Source organism: Nuphar pumila, chromosome 6 (genome assembly GCF_984573655.1).
Source record: "Nuphar pumila chromosome 6, dmNupPumi1.hap1.1, whole genome shotgun sequence".
In the NCBI taxonomy this organism is placed as follows: domain Eukaryota; kingdom Viridiplantae; phylum Streptophyta; class Magnoliopsida; order Nymphaeales; family Nymphaeaceae; genus Nuphar; species Nuphar pumila.
The window spans coordinates 2,651,293-2,676,665 of record NC_143254.1 but is presented as its reverse complement, the minus strand read 5'-3'; the positions used below and the strand labels follow the sequence as shown (position 1 = coordinate 2,676,665).

The 25,373-nt window shown below is 37.5% G+C and overlaps 1 protein-coding gene across 1 annotated transcript; it reads left to right on the top strand.

Moving 5' to 3' along the window:
- Positions 1-1,248: 1,248 nt before the first annotated feature.
- Positions 1,249-11,884, top strand: LOC149833664 (protein PHOSPHATE STARVATION RESPONSE 1-like). The gene is made up of 8 exons (XM_090010930.1): positions 1,249-1,392; positions 3,604-4,381; positions 4,496-4,703; positions 4,788-4,864; positions 4,947-4,986; positions 5,252-5,306; positions 6,921-6,990; positions 11,032-11,884. Exons 2-8 carry the CDS (start codon positions 3,752-3,754, stop codon positions 11,401-11,403), a joined length of 1,452 nt encoding a protein of 483 aa, XP_089867056.1. The 5' UTR covers positions 1,249-1,392; positions 3,604-3,751; the 3' UTR covers positions 11,404-11,884.
- The last annotated feature ends 13,489 nt before the right edge of the window (positions 11,885-25,373 follow it).

Here is a 25,373-nt window from a genome sequence, read left to right as displayed (position 1 = left end):
ACACCATTACAATCTATTTTTGCAGAACATGTAAATCTTGGTCAACTAGGATCCAGATGGGATTGACATGTATTTAGGTCTTGTTTTGCTAGTTGGATCCAAATTCATATATGAAAAAATAAATAATGCTAGAAAGTTTGAAGTTTGCATTTGGTTGGATCCAATATCTTATATGACCTATTCAAAACGCATATTGTGTTAGTAGGAACAAGATAGCTACATCTTGAAGCAGGGGCAGGTTATATGTGCACCCTCGGAACACGGATTGTAGCTACAATGCATGTTCGGGGGTTCCAACTGAGCGTTGCGTGTTGCTCAGTCGGGTGTACGGGGGTGCCATAAACCACCGTATGTCAGCCTGCAGGCTGTACAACGGTGTACGGCACCCCGTACACCCGACTGAGTGCCACATGGTGCTCAGTCGGGACCCGAACATGCACTGTAGCTACAGTGCATGTTCGGGGGGAGAACACCCAACACCCTCTTTCTTGAGGCCCAATTTCATGACAAGGGATTAGGGTTTAGGTTGGGTCTGGCTGACTCGCATCATCATAATCAAGTCCTTTAAGGCGCCAGTGCCGGACCAAGTCAAGACCCAATTCTACTTTTCACTTGAACATATTCAAACCAGTTGAATCCAATTAACTCATAGAGTCAAAATCTAGGCCATCATAAGTAATAGGAATTCTATCCAAAGCCGATGACTCATTTTAGCCAAATTAGAAGTAAAACCAACTTGACCAACTCTTCTGAGCTCGAGTTAATTCCCCTAGATAGGCTCAAAAACTTTATTAGACATCACCAACTAATCGCAAAATCATCATGAGCTCAAACAACCAACACTTTATACTTGGTCTCAACTGACTCAGTGTGGTCAACCATAACTTGTCAAGCAAAGTAGTTTAAACGACCATCGACAAGGCTAGCTTGGTCTTCACTATTCAAAGTGGCTTTGGACTTCAAAGCTGATCTGGCCTACAATGGTTATTCCGGTCATCGTTACCTTTGTAGGCTCCATCCAATCTATCTAGTGCTCATCAAACATGGAACTGGTTCGAGACGGCTCAAGAGAATCCGGACCCGAGCTGACCCAACGGAGCCTGATCCAACCCAAGAGCCCTAAACCAAAAGCACACTAGGGATGCAACAGTCATTCGATGAGATATCAAGGCTGAATTTGTCAAGGACGAATATGAGAACCAAAAGAAGCTAAAAATAACAACAAATCGGCTCCGTTTCTCTCTCTCTCTCTCTCTCTTACGTTTGACGCTGAGATGGAATTCCGAGTAGACCATGGCGGAATATTTTCTCCATTTTTCTCTTTTCGATCACGAATTTAATCGGTTGAATAAATCTTGAACGAGGCATCTTCTTCTTCTCATAAAAAACGCGGTATCTCTTTCGATATCTTTGTTTTCTCTGTTTTTGATGTTTGATTGTGCGGGAATGATTAGAATGAGCGTTTTTTCTCTTTTTTTCGGGGTTCTTCTTGATGTATTGGTGATTTTGTGTAGTTGGTGTTCGTTAATTTGCTTTTTTGTATGATTGGTGTTTGAGATGTTTTTGGTTTCTGTATATGTTTTATGAAGAAGTGAGAGAACTTACGTCTTTAGCTTGATTTTTTGGGGTTTTGTGTTTTGTGTTTTTTTTTTTTGGGGGGGGTGGGGGGGGGGGTGGATTTTGGAAATCAGGTAGAAGTTTGTTGGTTGTTCTTGTTGTTCATGGAGGGGAGTTGTGTTCTTCTGGAGAAGGGGCGCATGCTAGTTTTGTAGGATAGAATTGCGTTTACGGGAGTGCTAGGGCATGAGATAAATTTATTTCTTTATCATTTTGTGATTTTGATGTGAAAGTTTGCGTTTTGGTCCTACCAATATACTGACAGTTTGGATCTTTTAGGCGTTTTCAAACCTCTTGTAATCTTATGCATTCGGAGTTAAGAGATTTAGGGTTTGTAGCTATTTATTCGTTTTTAAATTTTCATGTTCTTTTAGATTTTGGTTATGCTCTTTAACCATGAATGATTGAATTTTTTCTGTTCGGTTTGCATGAGGTGATCTGATTCATTACTGGTTGACATTTTTTTTGTAGTTTTGTTAAATTGAATTGTTTGTTTTTCTTAATCTTATTCTTTGATAGTATGGCATTCATCAAAACTGGTATTTTTTGTTTGTTGGTACTTTTGTTCTAGAAGGTTGGTTACAAGACTTGGCTGTCGCGGACATTTGATTGATCTGATAAATGAACTGGTTGTGGTACTTTACTCTGTGGGACTAAATGAAGACCACTTTTAGAATTCGTTACAGTCTACTTCTCTTTCACACGCATTATTACTGATCATGTTGATATCAGGCTGATAGTTACGTTAGACTGTTAGTTTTAGTCTTTAAGCAAATGATTATGTGGCATACGTCGTTGTACTGATAGCTATTTTTTCTGATTCGCTGTTTCTCATTGAAATTAAAATATCTGTTTCAGCTTTTGGGTATTTGCAGTACAGTATTTTGTAACAAGTACAAGACCCTTCCCTGTTTTTCTTTTATTTGGAGTGGGGAGACGCGTTGGTCTATATTCATCACTGGCCATATACAATAAGCATGAAGTTTGAACATATTCTATGTGCTATACATAATAATTTGAGATTTGGAAATTTATGACCAAATCACATTAGTTTTTTATCCTCATCACTGTTTTCTAGTAGGAAGAATATCATGCAATGCAATTTTACGAAAGATGTCTGCTTGTATTCCATAAAAGCGTAGACCTTATTGATGGGATGTATCCAGTCAACCAATACGTTTCACTGACATAGTTCCCATCCTGTTTGTTGGACAAATTTACATTTTCTTTATTTTTATTGGTATTTGTATGTTCATTTTTCCTACCATTTTGTTCAAGGCTTCAACCCACTTCACTCATTGGATTCCACCCTAAATCTGCTCCACCATTCCTACATCTCTGGTCTCCAACCTCCTCCATTTTTTAGGTTTTTAGACCCTGTTCTCCCTAAAAGTCATTCCACCATTATCATATCTCTCATTTTGGGTTTGGGTCCCTTAACTGCTTTTTTATACTCCCATGGAGTTTAAGAGGGGAGCCAATCATCACTAACTATATAGTGCTCGAATACCAGTCCAAATTAGCCTTCTAAGCTTGTCGAACTCAGTACATATGCCATCTATCAAGAGGTGGGACTCAGGGAGGGTCCAGTGGATCTGAATCATCAGCCATGAAGATTGCATTTATTTTTCTAAATTTAGAAGAAACATGGAACCCTTTGCATTGAAGAAAAATAATTCTCAATTTTTTAAGGCTTTAGTTATTCCATCTTTGTGGCATGCATGCTCATGCACATACATATATGTACACAAAGAAAATGAAATCAGGCTCAACCTCTTCCATGGGTGATCTTGATTCAAAATCTTATTCTGCAACTGTGAAATTAATTGCATCATTGCATTAAGAATGTTGAATTATATTCATATTTATTATTAGTTTGGGTAAACAGCTTGTTCATGCAGCATGAAGAATGATGTTTGATTTAGTGAAATGCTAGTTCCTCCATGCATATCACTTCATGTTGAAATCTGGTGTTTCCTTTTGCAGATCCTGAGGATGACAGATGTCAGTCTTCTTTTTATATTTGGACACTTGCTATGTTTGAAGTAGAACAAATATGGTAATTATGTTGGAAAACTGTGATATATAAGAAGGCACTGTATGACCAAAGAACTTTAACAGAAGATCTGAGGAAATGGAAGCTCACCCAAGGCGGAGGTCAGAGGGGAAACAGCTCAATAATATGGGTTCATCTGTAGGAGGATCCTCTTCTTTATCCCTTTTGCCTGCACCCCTTGAAGAAAGGTATCCAAAATTTCCAGATTCCCAGCAGGTTTCACTGGAAAGAGAACTTTGGACAAAACCTGTGGCACAACATCGAGCTCTCATAGTGTCAAACAATGGTATTGTTGGACACATGTTCTCAACGAGTTCGGGATTCACAAACGATCTCCACTATTCAACTTCTTCATCACAACAACAAAGGCATGCCAGTAGTGGCCCATTTTTTTCTCATGCATCAAATAGTGGAACATCTGTTGCTCAGGCACTTCCTTCTCAACCAGTGTTGTTTCAGACTGCTGCACCTAGAAATTTTACCAGAGAAAATAATGACACAACATGGCCAGAAGATTCATTGTTTTTTGACTTTTCTGGTACTGGTGGTTGCCAGCATAGTCAGATTCAAAGTGATGTTGGCATGGTTTCTCAAGACCAAACTCGGAAAAGTGATATTCAGGAATGGGCAGACCAAATAATAACTGATGACACTTTAGTAGCCACTGGTTGGAATGACCTGCTGGTTGAACCTGATCCAGTGCTAAAGGCAGGAATCTTTTATCTGAGCTTTGTGATTTCAGAAGATATAGATCATGGGTTCTTTTAATGTAAACTTGATGATCTATTCATACAACAATTAAAGCACTGTTTTTTGTTCTAGGCTGTTTTCCAGGGCCCTAAACCACCTTCAGATTTCACTATGAGCCAGCCTCACATTAATCATCAGGTTCCTGGTCTCTCGGGCGATTCAAACCATGTGGCAAGCCCATCAGTTGTGAATGGGACCCAGAACAAGCCCCGCATGCGCTGGACCCCAGAACTCCATGAGTGCTTTGTTGAAGCTGTGAACCGTCTTGGCGGAAGTGAAAGTGGGTAACTCTCCAAACTCCAAAGATGACTTGTGTCATTGTTTGAAGTGAGTTTCTTTGCTGACAGTAATCATGTATCTGCAGAAGCAACTCCAAAAGGTGTTTTAAAGCTTATGAAAGTAGAAGGCTTGACCATTTACCATGTGAAAAGTCACTTGCAGGTCTGTTGTAGTTAATACACTTTTTTTGTACCTAAGATTTATAGTCATGGTTTTAACTATTTACCTTTTTATGTAACTGCAGAAATATCGAACAGCTAGATATAGACCAGAAACATCTGAAGGCAAGTTCATTATGCTTTACATTCTTTTAACAATTTGATAGAGCACATACTCCTTTTGAAAACCATGAAGTGTTTTTGTTTCTTCAGTCTTTAGACTCTTTACTCATGCGTTCTTCCAACTGTGGCTATCTCAGCTCCTGCTTTAGGCCCACTCTATTTTGCTTTCCATTAGTGACCTTTTGAACTGTATTCTCAGTCCTGTCTTCTCAATGAAAATCATATGGCAGTTTGTAATCCAGTTTTTGTTATTTTTTGTTCCATGCAGAAAGTGCAGAGAAGAAAACAAGTCTGGAGGAAATATCATCTTTAGACCTGAAAACGTGGGTTCCTTATTTACTGAGTATGCTACTTGTTGTTAAAGGTCATGCACATAAACAGGCTTCATAGTTGGCACTTCAATTTCTTCTTCAAAAGAAAAAAAAGCTTCAGAAAAAATAGTTGGCACTTTTTCAAATGTATGAACATCAATATTATAGTGTGACTTGCAAAAAAGGAATCTACATATTAACATATATACAAAGTCAAGTAAATAGATATCTTGCATTTTTTAAATTGTATGCTGGTACTGTAGTACATAACCTTTGGAAATTAAATTACCAAACTATTTTTTATTTGATTTAGATGAACCTGGGTCTCCAGTCCAATCTTGATCTGTCTTGGACCTGCACGAATTTATAAGCCTTTTGGTGAATCCCATGAATAAACTCAAGTAATCCAGGTCAACTTGAAAAGGTTATTGGGAGCAAAGATCCAGCAAGAACTTGTTTCAAATTGGAAGCCAACAGGAAGTGCTTGGTGCCAAGCAACTCTGCAACTTGTGGATTCCACTAGAAGTGAATGGAGGCAAAACAGTGTTTTATTCCCTTGGTTGACATGTTTTGATAATTCAGTGATTTGGTCAATGTTGGTTGAATGATTGAATCTTAATGACATGCTGTTGCCTGTTTCATATGTTTATTGTTGTAATTCCTTCTGTTGTTCTTTTGTACTGATTGACAATAACCAGTGAAATTGCATAATGGAGATAAGGTGTGCATCTTGGTTCCGATATCTGACTTGAAGACTTTGCAACTAGATTTTGGTGGCTCAACCTGTGGTTTTTCTTATTCTTGTTCGCTTCTCTTTTTATCTTCTATTCTTGTTCCTCTTTAAAGCTTCCTGACATACTCTTTTATGTTGCCATGTTTGTTGTGTGGGTTGTGCCAGTGTATTGCTTTTCTGGATTTTTTTTTGGTTTGAGAAAAGGAAAAAATTTGAGCTGTTTGTTTGTGGCACAAATATGGATTGCCATGGTGTGTGAATGTGTTGTCACCATCAAGCATGCATACAGGAAGAAAATAGATTTCCCAGAGGTATATTATACTTGGCCATTTTACTTGGTAAGATTGTGGTTGTGTTTGGATCTCCTCCTCCTGTGCATGTTAAGTTACATGTATTCTGAGCATGTAGGCACAGACCTTTTTCTTTTGTTTGACTAAATAAAAAAATAGCAAATCTTGACAAAACAAAAGACCCAGTAAAGATCCTCTTAAAAAACATGATTGACCTATTGAAGTTAGATATAACTTGACCCAGCTGTCATTGCACTGACTAGCCCCAGCTTGACCTGATCCATGCCATATCAGTCTGATCAAATATGAACCCACAAATCACTGACTTGACCGGATACAACCACAACACAACTTAGAGTTAAATCAAAGTACTTGAATTTGAAATAATTTCTCCCTTTTCATATAAGATGTTTTTTTCATGAAAGAATAACTGTCATTACAAAAAGAAAAGTCTCAGTGATGAGATGTCGCCATGGAAGGGATACAAGAAGAATAACAAATTTTATATAAGATAATAGTTAATGTCATAATATTTTTTGACACTTTTGAACCATCTGCAATGCTTGTTGTGGTGTTAATTCTTGTAGCACTTTTGATGATCAGGGGTATTGAAATTACGGAAGCACTGAGACTACAAATGGAGGTCCAGAAGAGACTGCATGAACAATTGGAGGTATGAATATATTATCTTACAAGTTTGATTAGCTGAATATAGTCAAAGTGAACATAGTTGTGTCTGCTGGGATGAATTTTCACATGGGAACTTTGTTGTAAAACATCCAAACAGTATCCAAAAAATATTCAGTTCTATGTGTTGACTTACATAAGAAGTTCCTTTTTCAAATAATTTTTCCATCAAAACTCTGAAGAGTTTGTTTCCTGTTGTTATGCTGTTATGTGATGGTATATTAGTGAAGAAGAGTCACAAAACAAGTCTGAAGTAGAGACACATACATTTGCAGTCAAGAAGATGGGTAAATTTGATCTCCAAATAACTGTAAAGTTTTGTTGTTTTCACTTCAAATTATTTAAGAGTGCTTAAGGAATGTTAGGCAACATCATGTGTGCATACATCCACTACTGGAAAATCATAATAACCTTCAAGAGAATACAAAAGCAGTAGCAGACTTAAAAGAAGTCAGAGCTGACTGATGAAATGTTCATAGCATCCAGACGCTAATGCTCACTCGAATACCACAATGGTTCATCCCATCCCATGTTAGAAGATGTTGAGGCTTTGGAAAGGGGAAATTCTACATGGGTATGAGATACTCCTCAACTAATTTGGCATTGCTGGTCTGCAATAAATTTTGGTGAGAAATTGTACAAGGAAAGCCGCTGAAGTCGAATGGTGCACTGCTAAAATGTCTTCCGTAATTGGATAGGACCGATAAAACTACAGAAGTGATGATAAGGTGCTCTCAATAGCAGAAGAGTACACTACTTGATTTCCAGAAACATCCTTTACCAGGAACAATAACAGCATTTTTGGGTTTTAAGTTAGAAACCCAGTGTCTGAACTCCCGTAAATAAAATTAACAAAATGGTGATATTAGTCCTCCCTAAGAATTTGTAGTAGCAGAAATTAGATGGAACAGCAGTCCTTTTTCAACAGTTCTGTTCCTGTTACTGATGTTGAGCACCAAGACTCAATGAACAACAAAAAAGGCCACCTATTTTAAACTGTAAAACTAAATAAACAAAATATCCTTCTGTTGGTTGAATTAGATCTTCTAGGTCTCAGACTTGAACCATTGTCCACTGACACTTCACTTAGCCTGCAAGTCCATTTCACGCAACATGGATACCAGAGACCCAACATATCATAGACACAATTAAACATGCTTCAAACGATATGGCTGATACCATGCTGATAACTTCATTTATGTCCTTTTGTGATATTTATCTTTTATGTCAGTCTTTTTTTCTTTTTAAAATGTCATTTGATTGTTTATGTGTATGGTGGTGTCCCTCTGTCCTATTTTTGTAAACCCCCCTCATTTTATATCATTCATGTCTATGTTGAATCCCGGACAGCATCCATGTTTATGTGATGCAGACTCATATATATCATGATCATGAATCATTATAAAACTAGGTGAAGACTATGTTCTTGAGTTCCATTGGAAACTAAAAATCACTTTTTTTGTCGTAGTCACTTCAATCTTAGTGATGGTGGTATCTTAAGTATCCTACATACAAGCCCCTTTATGAGTTGGTATTTAGTCCCAGGAATTTAAAGGTGTTTCAGAAATCTCTTGGATCTAGTATTGGCTAAAAGCCTTAGGCTAAATTAACATCTTGTTATTTTTCCCCTTAAAAGTATGCTTACTGCACTATACTGCAAGCTATTTAATGGGTTGGTTTATCTAACATTGAACCTTTTATGTTAACGTTAGCAGCATTTCATGCTTATTACAGTTGGAGTGTCTATTGGCTTAGGAACAATAATTAAGCTGTGTGTGTAATGCATATATTAACTGAATGCAGTGCATGTATCAACTGGATGAAGCTAATACGCAATGCATATTTTTATCAAATGTCAGCTCTCCATGCTCTTGCTAGAAAGGGCATCCTTCGTAATTGATCCTTTAATAAAATATAATTAGACCTAATCACAGACTCAATTCTATTATGTTTGGAGAACTCATACTGATTCCAAATTTCTACAGAGCTTTGGATGAAAACATTATTAAGAAAAACAGGACCATGTGAAGGCTTTACAAAAACCTTGAAGTGCATGACAAACCTTTTTGTGATCATTAATTAATCAATCACTGTTAACTTTTTTAAATATATTTGACATGCACAAGATAATAGACTTAAACTCATCAGACTTGGTTATGAGATTTATCATCAACTCTTTCTATAGAGAAATGAGAGTATCAGCAGCTTGCACCAGAATATCTTATGAAAATATGGAACTAGCCCACCAATTAGCAGTTGATCTTTTGCAATATAATTGACATATTTGAGCTAAAGAACAATTTTCTCTATCCTTCTATGTTGTTTCCATGATTTGTGAAAGATCCGGTGGAATTTTGGAAATTCTATCAATAAGATGCCTCAGTTGTATGATATACTGAAAGACTGCTCTCTGCAAAGCAAAGCAAACAACTTCAAAAAAGCACTTGCAAAACCTAAATTGCTTTTTCCTTTATGTACGGCCTGTAGCTCCGAAGCGAGTGCATTGGGAATAACCTTACATCATACCTATCTGTCACCGTAATTGAAAAGGTAGAAGAGATCGAATGTCATTAACTATTTTTCCAAAAAGCCTAAGGTAGTTCAAAGAGACAAATAGAATTTCTTGTCCACTTATGGAGCTTGGTAATCCTTTTGGCCAATTCATTCAGGAGTTTAAAGGGTTATGAATATATCTGGAAGTGCCTGATTTGGAATGATATTCTGATTCATTCTTGTCTTTATGTGAAAAGAAAAAACCTTCCTGGTCGTCAGGGCTCTAATAAGCTAGTCCTAATGCTAGATATTACAAAGCTCTTGGTTGAGATCACACTATCTAAGTGCTAGCTCACTCTTTTCAGAAATTCCCATAAAGAATGTTGGAGCCACTACCTCCTGGATTTGATAATCAATGGAGTCTAATCATCACGCTTAGTCAAGTCATAATGCTTTTCTCTTTTTCAAATGAAATCCTAGCATGTAACGCTTATAGAGTGTTGCCTTTGAGTAAAGTTGATTACGACATCTAACCTAGAAGTGAATGTAGACTTTGAGCCTACTATGTGCTATGCAAGCTGTAATTATTAGCAGGATACAACTTCCATAAGTAGGGTACGTGTGCTATGTCGAAAGCTACATAAACAACTAACAAGCGAGCTCTGTAGAGTAGACCAAAGGCAACTCAAAGTGTTTACTGTGCAGAGGCTACATATATAGGCTTTTGTACATACATGTACGTGACTAAAGCACTTGTAGGCTTGCTTTGAAGCTCGTAGGCCTTCCCATCTACAGTTGGCTGCTAGGGGAAGACTGAAATAGCCTTAAAGAGGAAGAGAGAGGGTCCTCTTGGATAGTTATAGGGTTTTTATTTATTTACCTTTTCAGGAATCGAACAAGATAAAACTAAGATAAAGGGAGAAAGAAAATTGGTTATGAGTGGAAAACAAGACAAAGATCATGGCTTCAAGGGTCCAAATTGATTCTACGTATGCCAATCCAACCCGTCTTATGTTAGGCCAATTTATCCAGGCACAAGTGAATTTTTTTGAATTGTGTAGCTTCTGTTTAATTTGGAAAGAACGTATATGGTCTTCCATGTTTTTTTAATACTTTTTCAGGACTTCATTGGTGTGAGTCATTCATCACTATATTTGTTCTACTTTGTTTGATGGTAATAGATCTCTCGTGTTCTTTCTTTTAACGTCCTTCAATGTTGCTTACCTAGAAATTCCTTCAACTGGAATTATGTTATGTTTCAATAACGGGAACTGTTGATTTCTGAGTTTTTTTGTTCTTCTTTTAATATTGTATGTTGAACTAAATCTTTGAGAAAATCCAGCTAGGTTGTTGGGCCCATCCTTATAAAGCATAAAGACCTGATTCAACTCTATAAGAAATTCATGGTTCATGTTTTGCAGTCAAGGTTTTTGACTGGTTTTGTCGGATTATCCATTTGTACAACATTTTGACAGTAGAAACCACTGTTTATAGTCATCTCCCATAAACTAACAGTTTTCAAATTCTGTTGCAGATTCAGCGAAACCTACAGTTGAGAATTGAAGAACAAGGAAGGTATCTCCAGATGATGTTTGAAAAACAATGCAAGACTACTGAGAAGCTTAAACTGCCATCGTTGCTTGATGATGTGTCTGCCGCTGCTCCATCCAATATCACCCAATCTTCAACCAAAAATGGACAGGCTGAGAATGAAGCAAATACAGTAGCAGAGAAAACAGAAAATAATGTTCTGCAATCTACTCAGAAACAGAAGATGCCTGAAGGAGAAGTATCAAATCCCAGCAGGGAAACAGATGTTGGGTTAGAGTCACCTCCAGCAAAGCGTGTGAGATCATCCTTGGGTTTGTCATGTGGATCTGGACTTCAGTTGCTCCACAGGGGCTGATCAGATAAATTGACAATTTTGCCTGCGGAAAGGGGAAGTTTTCTCAACCGAGACAATTGAAACAAGGAAGTTTAGAGGGCCCGTAATGATGCAAGATCTGATCGTGGTAATCTAATATCTTCTAGAATGCTTTCTCGAAATAAAGAGGACAAGTAAAGTTTACAGCCATGGAGAAGAGTCACTGGTGACTCTAACGTGTTGTAAAGGAAGCTTATGCCATTTTGCATTTCTTAGATACATTGATCTTGCCCTTAAACTTGGTTGACGTCCTACATATCTTGTTTCTGGTGGTTTTATGTACTGATTAGGATTTGCTGAGATTATATTTTGGTAGTGAACCACTAACCGCTCACACGACTCAGAGTTGCACTCAAGCAGCCACTATGGTTAGTGGTGTTACCTCGTTTTAGTGAAATCCGAACTGCATAAAAATGCTTAATGAACAAAATATGTTCCCTTGACCAATGATTCTCTCTCTCTCTGTGTGTGTGTGTGTTGTATAACTTTCTATCCTTGAAAGAAAGAGTTCGAAGGAAGGTATGCATGAAGTTGGCTTTCAGTCCACTGATAAAGATGCTTTGCATTTTACATGATTTCCATAAACACCAATATTTTTTTTTCTTGGGCAAGGTTGATACCAGAGGGGCCTTCTCTTTTACCACGTTATGAGGGGGAAAGAACGAAGAAACCGACAGAACTCATTGAACGTGCTTTTTTTTTTGAACGACTAGCTGGGGTTGGACCGACCCCCTACCATTAATCTCTTAAACCCCATGTGGCAGAGGGATTGGAACCTGGGCCCTCAGCTTGGCACAGGACCCCGCTTACCACATGGGATACCACCTCGGTGGTCATTGAACGTGCTTACTGTGCAGTGTTGGACCATGCAACTCTCTTTAGGATGGCCCAGCTTCTGTTACACCATATATTGGTTAATTATGATAAAATCTATGGGAAACATGAATATTCATTGGTGCCAATTAGGCTAGGTGAAAACTAACGGTCTAGCGATTAGCGAATCATCAGTTAATGGAGGGTATGAGAATATTGTCTTTCATTCTCTTAGATGAACATGTGCATAAAGAAATGGTACATAATAGTGTAACACTCGGTAGCATTTTTAAGTGAATATTTCATATGCCAAGGGATGCTACCCCCAATGTAACTATGAAAAATTCAACTGAAAGCAACCTAAACCCCAATTAGTCCAACATACAATTGGGAAAGACCAATTACAGAGCCTTAACAGTATTCACCTTATTGCACAATGCCAAGTAGAATCCAATTCCATGGACAACACAGCTCAAATTGTCAGAGCCTTTTCAACTCCATCTAGTCTTCCTTTTCTCACCCTTGGCTATCCTTTATTTATTTATTTTTTTCGTGTACAATTTTCTAGTTCATCGCCTTAAAACAGTGGTGCTCATTTCCACTTTCACAGTAATACATTACAGCTTTCTGCAGCAAGATATTTGAACTCCCTAAAGGGGGTGTATGTTTCAGCCCCTTTCAAACAAAAGGGGCCCCTTTCATATGAAAGAGGCGCTCTTTCCTGCAGTAGCTGAAACGAATGCACTGCTGGAAAATGCCAGTGGTGCCTGCCGGTTTTCACACGAGAAAACCCCAACCCCCTCCCCTAAAGGAATTACTGATTTCAAATTCCTTCTTCACAGTAGTCATCTGCTCTCCATCTTCTCTCGCCTTCTCTCTCTCCTAGCAAAAGCTGCCACCATCACAGCAGTTGCAAGCACACAAGGGCAATTTAGCAAGGGAAGGATGGCTATTTGGTTAAGCTTGTTCAAAGTTCAAACATATTTTAGGGATTTGTTAACTGATTCTAGATCCCACAATAAAAGTACCAACATATTGCCCTGAGTAATTTACAAAGTACTCGGCCACACAAAACACAGAATCATTGCACGTGCAGCGATTTTCTGTGTATTTAGTGATTTTTTCCATCGCACGCAGAATACAAAATCATTGTGCAAAAAATCGCTGCATGTGAAGCGATATGGCCCGAGTACTTCGTAAAGTACTCAGGCCCGATCACTAGAACATGCCTCTCTAAACTCCTGTTAGTTTCTATATACTTTTCAGTTGACAAGGAAACCATGATGAATGCGGCCTTCTATTTTACACCCGCCCGGGTCGCCCGAGTGTGGGCCTGGGCCTGGGGAGAAGGTGCTGACCATTCCTCCCAGGTTCAAATCCCACTGGGTGTGCGGGTGCCTTTAAGGGCTTGAGTGTCAGTGGCCCCACCCGGGGTTACCTGGCTGAGGGTGGACGCATTAAGTGGAGAGGGTGGTGTATGTTCCCCCGGGATGATTCACTGAATCCCACGTCTGTGTTCGGGGCTTTGAATGAGCACCACGTATACAAGCACATGGGGCTCGTATTCCCGTGTATGTTGACATAACTTTGCATCGGACTCTGGTGTTGTTGCAAAGACTTAAGTACCCTTTCTTGCTATTCTTTTCATAAAGTGATGGTTTGAAAAAATGACAAAAATGCCATTTATTCAAAAAAGAAAAAACAAACAGTTCAAAAAAAGGACAAACATGTCCTCCATCCAGAAAGTCGAGGATGATGTTGACTCTTCAAAGTCTTCTTCTTCTTTCTCCGTTCAAAAAAAGGACAAACATGTCCTCCATCCAGAAAGTCGAGGATGATGTTGACTCTTCAAAGTCTTCTTCTTCTTTCTCCGTTCAAAAAAAAGACAAACATGTCCTCCATCCAAAAAGTCGAGGATGATGTTGACTCTTGAAAGTCTTCTTCTTCTTTCTCCGTAAAACACTGTAAAACCATCTCTCTCTCTCTAGAGAAGAAATCAATGGAGGCAAAGAGTTCTCCCTGGAGAAGGCCATGAACATCAACCATCTCACTCTCTCTCTTCTCTCTCTACTTCTGCGCACATCCAACAGACGATCCTACATTGCTCCATCAAACACCGACTGACCTGCACATTGACTGTAGCATCGTTCAACTTGAAGAGTTGTAGAGTCTGATTCAGAGTTTTTGCCCTTACAAAAGAAGGGTTTGGGGGCTCCTCCCAGCGTTGGTAGCATTGTTCAACTTGATGAGTTGTGGAGCCTGATTTAGAGTTTTTGCCCTTACAAGAAGGGGGTCCGGGGGCTCCCCCCGGTGCAGATCCCGCTGCGCGGTCAGCGAGCGGGGGTCCAGGGGAGGCCGCCCGTGGCGGGGGGGGCAGCACCCTCCAGACCAAATTTTTTTGGGGCCTTCCAACAGCGATTTGTAGTGTTATCGGGCTTTCCTACAGTGATTTGTAGTATTTTCGGGTCTTCCGCAAATCACTATAGCGATTTGTAGTGTCTTCCGCAAATCACTATAGCAATTTGTAGTGTCTTCTGCAAATCGCTATAGTCTTCCGCAAATCGCTATAGCGATTTGTAGTGTCTTCCGCAAATCGCTATAACGATTTGTAGTGTCTTCCGCAAATCGTTATAGCGATTTGTAGTGTCTTTCGCAAATCACTATAACGATTTGTAGTGTCTTCTGCAAATCGCTATAGCGATTTGTAGTGTCTTCCGCAAATCGCTATAGTGATTTGTAGTATCTTCCGCAAATCGCTATAGCGATTTGTAGTGTTATTCAGTAAGCAAATCGCTACCCGAATTAGGATCAACTTGTCAGGGCTATATCTCCCTAACTGAAGGTCATATTCCAAATCCGTAAAAAATGGTGTCTTTGTTATTGAGTCTAGTTTATTTTTGTAAATTTTCAGTGATTTCTATTGACATTTCATTCTTCATTTTAACTAAAAATCAGACCCTTATTATTCTGTGTTATTTGAGTTGCACAACACCATTCTCGCTTGACATCCACATCTTGATTCTGGCATGCTCCTTGTTGGATTTTTCATTGATTTCTTTCAACCTTGCTTGGAACAAAAATATGTTTTTCTCACCACGATACCCTGTGCATTTTTTGACCACAACACCCAGAACCTGTGCCGGGGGGAGCCCCCGGACCCCCCTCCTGTAAGGGCAAAAACTCTAAATCATGCTCCACAATGAATCAAGTTGAACGATGCTACCCACGCTGGGAGGAGCCCCCAAACCCTCCTCCTATAAGGGCAAAAACTCTAAATCAAGTTTCACAACGAATCAAGTTGAACGATGTTATCCACGTTGGGAGAAGCCTCCAAACCCTCCTCCTATAAGGGCAAAAACTCTAAATCAGACTCCACAACTCATCAAGTTGAATGATGCTACCCACGCTGGGAGGAGCCCTTAGACCCCCCTTTTGTAAGGGTAAAAACTCTGAATCAGACTCCACAACTCTTCAAGTTGAATGATGCTACCCACGCTGGGAGGAGCCCTCAGACCCCCCTTTCTGTAAGGGTAAAAACTCTGAATCAGACTCCACAACTCTTCAAGTTGAATGATGCTACCCACGTTGGGAGGAGCCTTCAGACCCCTCTTCTGTAAGGGTAAAAACTCTGAATCAGGATCTACAACTCATTTAGTTGAATGATGCTACCCACGCTGGGAGGAGCCCCCAAACCCTCCTCCTGTAAGGGTAAAAACTCTGAATCAGGCTCCACAACAGTCAATGTGCATGTCAGTCGGTGCTTGATGGAGCAATGTAAGATCTTCTGCTGGATGTGCACAGAAGCAGAAAGAGAAGAGAGAGAGAGAGTGAGAGAGTTGATGTTCATGGCCTCCTCCAGGGGAGATTTCTTTCTCGGATAATCCTGCAGTGCAAGGACTGAGTCTTAAATAATCATCTTCGGGGCACTTAAGTCTTTACAACCACTCCTTTTCAAGAATCGTCATTTTTTTACACCAATGAAGGAGAGAGTACTTAAGTCTTTGCAATCGCATCAAACTCCAACGCTAATTAATGCTGACAAACATGGGGATACGAGACGCACATGCTTACATACGTGGTGCTCTTTGGGACCCCCGAACATGAGATGTAGCTATCTGCCCTGTTTGGGGGGGGGGACATATAACCTGCTTCGCATTAAGTGACCTGGTTCTCGGCATAAATAAAAGAATGATGACTTCTATTTTAACTGTAAACCCTCTCTCTACGATGCCTTCTATTTTGCCTGTAAACCCTCTCTCTACCTCACTGCATGAGGAATAGTGACTGAGAAACTCTCTCTCTTTCTCGTATACAAGAAAAGACCAGCATGTTGAGCTGTCATTGCTATCATCTGTACCTTGTATATAATGGAAAACGGTCGAAATAATCAGCAGAAACTACTAGCCTACTACACAACCTGACTTCTCTTCCATCAAGCAGCTTCTGCAGAAAATAGTGAGAAGCAGGACCATTGCCTTCAAAGTTGTTTGAAAACCTTAAAGGACAGCGCCTTAGTGTCCACAAGGCTGGGACTAAAGCAAAGGGGTTGACAACTTTCTAAGGGCAAGAATTGATGTCTTCCTAGTGGGTGAAAGAACGATCCACAAACTCAAATGGAACAGCCACACACAGCTAAATAGTTCCTCACAATTAAAAAAATAAAAAAAAGTTCAGGAAAATAATGAAAGGATTATAAAAGCCTCATACAGTCTCAAGGAAACAAACTGCAATATGAAAGGAACCAAGCTGATGCTCTTTTCATTTTCCATAAGCTGCTGCTCTATACTCAAGGGTTTCCAACACGGCTTTCTGTTGGGAAACAAATGCAGCCACACATAAACATGAATGATTCTCTTCAACGTTGGAACTGCAGGCCCAAGGTAAACCAAAATCAGTATTTATTAATAAAAGTTTGCTAATCAAGTAACAATTAAGAGAGAGAAACAACAACAACAACTACGCCTTCATCCCAAAAAAAGAGAGAGAAAATTATACATAATTTATGAGTTTTAAAACTTGTGTTTGGGACAACAGTAGAACATCGGCTTCCCACTGGACATGCAAAATTTGATCTGGATGAGCAAATCTCAACTCATCAATCAACTTCAATTTTCCCATGTTCGCAGCACTTCAACTTCAGGTTGGAGTTTCCGCCTTTCTTTTCATTAGCTCCTGCAAAACAAAATGCTCTCGTTTTTCTCACTTTTCTTTTAAAACCAATAACTATAGTGATTCAATAGATCATATGTTCATGTCATGCGTGTGTACGCCAGAGAGAGAGAGAGAGAGATTACAAAGATTTTGAAACAAGGGTTCAAAGCAAAAAGAATTGAGCATTTATGTATGCCATGAATTTTATCCATGCCATGAGAATTCCTTGTAAACTTTTGCACTGTGTTCCGTTAATCCATGGCTCCAAACAGCTGAGTCTCAAACTCGTAGGCATCTCACATATCAGTCCCAGATCCTACTCAACGTGACTAGGTTATTCGACTCAACAATCTGTCAAACTTGGTCCACTGAAAGAAAGCAAAGAGTTTGACATCACCACAGAACAATGGATCAGGTTAAGATGGAACTTTTGTTATTGTATTTCCTATACATACTAAGATCCGATATTCATCTCCATATTCATTGACGATACAAGGCACGTACTGCAAGCACCAAGTTAACAGGTACACATATGGGTAAAAGTAGCTTGACGAAGTATTTTTTTTTATGATGAGGAACCCTCACCGAAGAGAGAAAAATCCCGGGAAAAATCCCGGGTGAGGCCCCACGACCACCCTGACTTATGTGGCCCACCTCTGAAAACAACGGGTCAGTGGGGTTTGATCCGGTGCCTTCATCTCAGCACCCTCACAACCACCCTGCTGGCCACACGGGCGACCCCTCGGTGGTAGCTTGACTGTAGTAGTAAAAGATCAATTTTAAGATGACAATACATGCTCAGTGGTGATATGTAAAAACTATGGCTAAAGATGAAAAGTGACCACATGTAGTAAGAGTACTATATATGTACAATTACATGTCTGAACATGAGTCCCTACTTCATCAAGTCAATATCCATCTTCAGTTCATAGACAGCAACCGGCCACTTTGTTGACTCATGCCAGTCATTGACAATTTGCATACTACAGTAACTGCACAATTCACCATGCTTCCCACCTTTTAGGAAAACTCAAACCCTTTTTTTATAGTGAATATGAGAAAAATTTTCTTCACTCATAAGAAGAATAACCGCCAAAGAGAAATAATATGCTGGCTGCATATAGTCTCTAAAAATGAAGTCAATATCATGGTTCTGCCATGTATGCAAAGTCAAGGAATTCAGAAAATTAGCCAAAAACTGGATTCTTCAAGAAAGAATCTACCACATCTTTACATGCGGCAGCATAAAAATGTGGGACCCCTTTTTCTTTTCACTGCAGTCACAATTATTTAGTATCTATCTATCAATTTTCTTACTTTCTAATGGAATATCATGCAATGTGCTAGATGTCATAAACAATCGACAGGAACAGGACATCAAATTAAAATTCTTGAACCATAACTTCTTTAACATGACAATGTCTTGGAAAACAGCACTTCCATTTTCCCTGACTCGTTGATGTTAATTTATATGATAAATATACAAATATATATTAATATGTATATACATTATGTATAAAGCAAACTGAACATGCTCTTTTTCTCGTTCTACCCCCATTCGGCCCCATAGTTTGAAGTGTTTTATGATAGATCTGAACCGTTAGATGTGTTTAGTATGCTTGATTTAGTGGGAATATACTCTTGGATCATGTTTTTTCGATAAAAAAATGTATTTTTATCAGCTGAGAAAAATTGATGCCTTCATAGCCATTGATTTTGGATCACCGGAAAAACTTGTACACAGGTCAGATTCGGCTGATCCAAAAGTCGGTTTCCATTAAACAAAACCTATAGGTCACATCTATGGTGTTAGATGTGAAAAAATACCAAAGCCTACGATTTTTGAATAGGCCTAACGGCGCAAAACCAACACATTACTCATGTATAAATGTACCGGTGTGTATATATATATATATATATATATAGTTTCTCTTTATTACGACATATATGTAATAGGTTATGCCCTCTAAGGGCATTTTTATCTTTTTTTATGTAATAGGCCTTGCCCATTAGGAGCAGTTTTGTCATTCTTATATGTTTGTACTTTTTTATCTCATTTCTAGCCATTGGGACTAGCCCAAGTAGCTGTTGGGCAGTCCAAAACAGCTAGTCATACTAGCCGTTACTAGGCACTTGTTCTCTTCTTTATATATATATATATATATATATATATATATATATATATATATATATATATATATATATATATATATATATATATATATATAGGTGCCTGACGCTTTTTGTGCCTATCGTGTGCCTATCGAGCTTGAATAGGGGTTTTCAGGTTGTTTTTCAAAAACCTGTGATTTGCTAGAAAAGAATCATGTTTTTCTGAGAAAAAAATAATTTTTTAAGCATTGAATATTTTTTAAATTGTAGACAATTGATTTTTTAATCTTATAAAACCCTAGCTTGGTGTTGGAATTGGAGGATCCAAAAGTCGATTCTCACAAAATCAAGCATGTAGATCACATCTATATGGTCAAATTTTAGAAAAACCAGAAACAATCTTTCCAAAGCTCAGTAGGCACAAAAAACGTCAAACACCTACCCATCACTCATATATATATATATATATATAGAGAGAGAGACTAGAATATGAGAACTAAAAATATGGGCATTTTCAATACCTTTTTTGCAAATCCAACCATGTGGATGGGATTGACATGGTGAATTTGCTAGGAATCAACCATTGGACTAGGCCCTTGTTTCCTTCTTTATATATATATATGGGTAGGTGCTTGACGCTTTTTGTGCCTACCGCATGCCTACCAAGCTTGGATAGGTGTTTTCAAGTTGTTTTTCAAAAATCTAACGAGCATGATCGATTTGCTAAAAAATCACACTTGGATCATGTTTTTTTAAGAAAAAAATAAAATTTTAAGCATTAAATATTTTTTAAAATTGTAGACAATTGATTTTGTTAATCTCATAAAACCCTAGCTTGGTGTTGGAATTGGACATTCCAAAAGTCGATTCCCACAAAATCAAGCATGTAGATCACATCTGTGTGGTCAGATTTTAGAAAAACTAGAAACAATCTTTCCAAAGCTCTGTAGGTAGGCACAAAAAAGTGTTAGACACCTACTCATCACTCATATATATATATATATATATATATATATATATATATATATATATATATATATATATATATAGATAGATAGATAGATAGAGAGAGAGAGAGAGTAACTAGAATGTGAGAACTAGAAATATGGGCATTTCCAACACTTTTTTTGCAAATCCAACCATGTGGATGTGCTTGGCATGGTGAATTTGTTAGGAATCAACATTGGATCATGTATTTTCAATGAAAAAATGTGATTTTTGAATGCTTGATTATTTGTAAAGATTATGATCCATTGATTTTAAAACCTTAAAAAATCACGTCTATAAATCAAAATCGGATGATTCAAGAGCGGGTTCTTATAAATCCAAGCATGTAAAACACATCCGTGGTTAGATTCAAGAGAAAAAGGCAAAAAATACATGAAAATAGCGGTTCACAATTAGTTCTCATATTCTAGTGATTATATATATATATATATATATATATATATATATATATATATATATATATATATATATATATATATATATATATATATATATATATATATATGGGATCTCTCCCATGTTGTAAGCTATGTTTCTTTTGAGCATTTTATGATAAATAAAATTATTTATTTATATGAGTTGTAGCTCTTTGGTGGCTTGTGCTTGTGCTATTCTTTGTAAGGTTGTATTTTTCCCATAAGTGACGTATTGTATTTGTGCACATGTATCTTTGTAGCCCTTAGAAGCATTTATTTGTGCACATTTTTGTTTCATTATATGGTATCAAAGCCTTGAGCTCTTTGAGTGACATGTTTGTTTTTGTGCTCATGGATTGTGTGCTGGAGACCTGTGAGCTCGTGAAAAAGCTTCGTGATGGAGCCTTCATCATCTATTCAATTTTTCTTTTCCCTCACTTTCTTCTTCTTTTCTCATTCCAATGGCCGACAAAGAAGTTGTTACGGTTGTTCTCATCAAGTTTTATAGAAGCAACTACAACATGTGTGTCACGACAGTGAAGAGAATTCTCATGGGCAAAGATTTATGGCAATATATTAATAGATCATCTTTGAAACTTCAACCTACTCTCACAAAACTCATAGTGGGAGAAGATAGACCATCTGAAGAAGTGACACTTAAAGGAAGCGAAAGAAAGAAGACATTATTGGACTACAAGAAAGCTAATAAAGAATGAGAGGTTGAACATGCCAAGGTCCTCTCCCTCTTCACGGGAAGCATGAATGAAGAACCATGTTTCAAAATTCTTGAATTTGAAAGGGTTGATAAAGCATGAGAGTTCGTTAAATAAACTTACACACAAAAGGATGTCGCACATAAATGGAATTTTTGAGATTGCATTCACAATTGCAATCAAGGAGATAAATTTGTTAGGGAGTACTATAGTACTCTTAAAATACTTTAGGATCAAATGTCTAAGTTGGAGCCTATTTAGGAGACTCTTGAATGATGTTCTTTAAAGGAAGAAACAAATCCTTGAAGCGCAACTCTTCCAATTCATGAGGGGTCTTAGACTCGAGTTTATATTATCCATACAGAAAAGACACTTTCCCTACGTGAAGTTTTAGCCAAAGTTTGTATAGAGGAGAAGATATATGTCTGAATCTAAAAAGACTAAAGACAATATGTTAGCTGTTTTTAGACTCGGAGCCAACACAAATACCTATAAGTCGCCTCACTTCATGAAGTCTTGTTTTGGGAAGCCACACAATGATGACAGGATGAAGAAGACTATTTGCCATAATTGTGGAGAACCGAGGTACATTAAGCCCTGTTGCCCAAAGTTCAAAGGAATAGATGAGAATAAAGTAGTGTCGGTTAGGACTTCTCAGAAGAACAAAAGTGGAACCGATGGAGATTCCAAATTCATTACAACCATGACATTGTCTCAATTGATAGAGGTTCTACAACTGCTCCTCAAGAACTCATCTTCTTTCATCTCAGAAGTAACCATATCTACATTCTCACCTCCCAATAAGGTTTCTGGGGTATCTTTTTATATGAAACCCTAAATGATTCTTTGTTCTCTGATTGTGACACTAATTTAAGTAAAATGCATGTTTTTATCATCAATGGGTCTCCTTTTGACATAAAAGGAATTGAGAATTTCAACAAATTTTCAAACTTTTCAATTTACAAAATAAGATTTGTTCTAAAACTTAACTTGAATTTACTTTCAGTTTCCCAAATGATTGACCATGGGTGTAATATCTTTTTCTTATCAAACTGATGTTTGGTGTAGGATCTTCATTCAAAAAAATAGATTGGGGAAGGTCATAGAGAAAGAGATCTCTGCTATATGAATCTGATTATTTCAAAAAATGCATTTTTTTGCAATGTACAAAATTTGATTTTTTTTTGGGCATCAAAAGCTAGGTCATCCTAGCATATATAAATTATCTCACGTGATGTACCTCATTTGAAAAATAAAATGTAATGAAGATTTTCAGCGTACTGATTGCATTCTTGGCAAAATAAAAGCCCTTTTGTTTGAAAAAAATGAGTTTTTCTTCATCTAAAATGCTTAAATTAGTGCGAATGTTTAGGGTCCCACTCTCATTGCCTCTAAAAGTAGTTATGTTTATTATTAAATATTTGTGAATTTCTAGATATACTTGAATTTACTTTGTTAGGTACAAATGGAAGTATTTAGAATCTTTAAAACTTTTCAAGACCTCATTAAGTTTTAATTTAAAACAAACATATATATTTTCTGCACAAATTTATGGAGAGAATTTTTGTCAAAAGATTTCAAAGAATATTTGAAAACCAATGGTATTTTATATCAAAGGTCTTATGCCAATATACCCCAACAAAATGGTTTGGCCGAAAAAAAAAACTTAGACATATAATTGAAACCACTAGGACACTTTTCATTTTGAACCATGTTCAAAAAGAATTTTGGGCAGAAGTTTCTCTTACCATCATATATCTTATAAATAGAACTCCTTCCAAACTTCAAAATATCTCTTTCTTGAAAATCTTTTCAAAATCTCTCATAATTTTTCAAGATTTAAGGATTTTTTGATATAAATATTTTGTTTTTATCAATAAAACTGGCAAAATTTTACCTAGAGTTATACCATGTGTATTTCTTGGGTATGGTGAAAACAAAAAAGGATTTAGGTGTTATAACTTCAAAAACGATAAGCTTTATGACATAAGAAATGTCTCGTTTATAGATTTTTTTTATCAAAATGTGTCTAAGGAAGCCCGTTTAATAAACGGGTTGGGTCGGGTAAACGGGTTGACCCGCCCGCCTAACCCATTTATTAAATGGGTAAGACGGGTTGGCGGGTTGGCATACCCCTAACACGAACCCGACCCATTTAATAAACTGGTTAGGCGGGTCAACCCGTTTATGACACGAACTCGTTTAAGCCAAACCCGAACCCGCCTAAGAGGCGGATTGGAGGGTCGTGTCAGGTTTTGCCACCCCTAGTGAGAATATTAACATGGTTAGAATTGAACCCACAATAATCCAATATAGTAGGCGAGTAAATAATAGACAACCTAGTGTCTTAGAAAAATATTTCAACCTAGAAGGACATGAACAAAATAACTTGAGAAGATCTGACAAAATTTCTAGACCTCCTGATATATTTATATCATATCAATTTCTAGATCATTATCTCCTTAATATAGAACTTGTTTAGCTAAAATTTTAGCATATTTTGAAACAATCACATATAACCAAGCCAAAGACTACCTTGAATAGATAAAAGCTATGAATGATCAGTTAGAGGCATTTGAGAAACCTAAAACTTGGAAGATAAAAGATTTACTTATAAAGAAGAAAATCATAAGTTGTAAATGAGTTTATAAAGTCAAGACTAAAAGTGACGGAACATAAAAAAAGATAAAAGATGAGATTATTAGCTAAAGGTTATTCTCAAGAATATGGTACAGATTTTGATTGAAACCTTTGCACATGTAGCCAAGATTATTTTTGTTATAGTTTTCATAGTTGTAGTTGTTGTCAAGGGGTAGGTCATTTATTAAATGAATGTAAAAAATATTTTTTTAAATGAAGAATTGAAAGAGAAAGTTTATATAAATTCATCTCTCGGAGATGAGATTTCATCTAGAAAAGTCTTTCGTTTAAGAAAACCTTATATGGGTTAAAACAAACTCTTAAGGCAAATGATAGGTACAATTTGGTGATGATTAAACTTGGATTCAAATTTTGTTACGCTAACACCCCTATCCTTATTAAGAAATTTGATGCAGAAATTGGCACTCTACTTGTTTATGTTAACGATATGATCATTATTGGTGGAAACAAATAGACATATTAAAAATATTCTTTCGACACGGTAGTCCTTGGATTTCTTAGATTATTTTTTCTAAGAATTGAGGTGGCTATTATCCGTGAGTGTGGCTTAATTTATATGATAATATATATATATATATATAAATTATGTATATATGTATTTTCTCTTTATTGTGACATATAAATTGTGTATAAATTGGCAGTCTGCTGGCTGGTAGGGTTCGGCCTGGGGTTTAGACACGGACATGGGTGTTCGGTCTGCAATTGCTGGCCCTCGATTCTCTTTGGAGTCACCACAGCGACGAAGGACCAGTCTGTGTTGCACCATGCTTGGGAGTTAGCAAAAAAAAATGTATTTGTGCGATAGTCGGGGGTTTGGGGGCAGCGCCCCCGAATTTTTATTTTTTGAGATAAAATAAAAAATGGCTACAATTATTATTAAAAATCTATTTCATATGGAAAAATCAAACTATTTGCTGCAGTCAGGGCTGGGCTAGGACTGGGCTGAGCTAAAAAATGGATAAAAATCTATTTCATATGGAATCAGGGCTGGGGTAGGACTGGGCTTTTAAAAAAAAAAATTAACTGTTTCGGGAGGCAGGACTGCCCCCCCCTAGCTACGCCTTCTCATTCTTATTTC

Bases quoted from the DNA above. Each gene is read 5' to 3' on its own strand.
- LOC149833664 (XM_090010930.1), top strand. From the start codon at position 3,752: ATGGAAGCTCACCCAAGGCGGAGGTCAGAGGGGAAACAGCTCAATAAT. The intron at 4,865-4,946 runs GTCTGTTGTAGT...ATGTAACTGCAG, and splicing joins ATGTGAAAAGTCACTTGCAG to AAATATCGAACAGCTAGATA. The intron at 6,991-11,031 runs GTATGAATATAT...ATTCTGTTGCAG, and splicing joins GACTGCATGAACAATTGGAG to ATTCAGCGAAACCTACAGTT.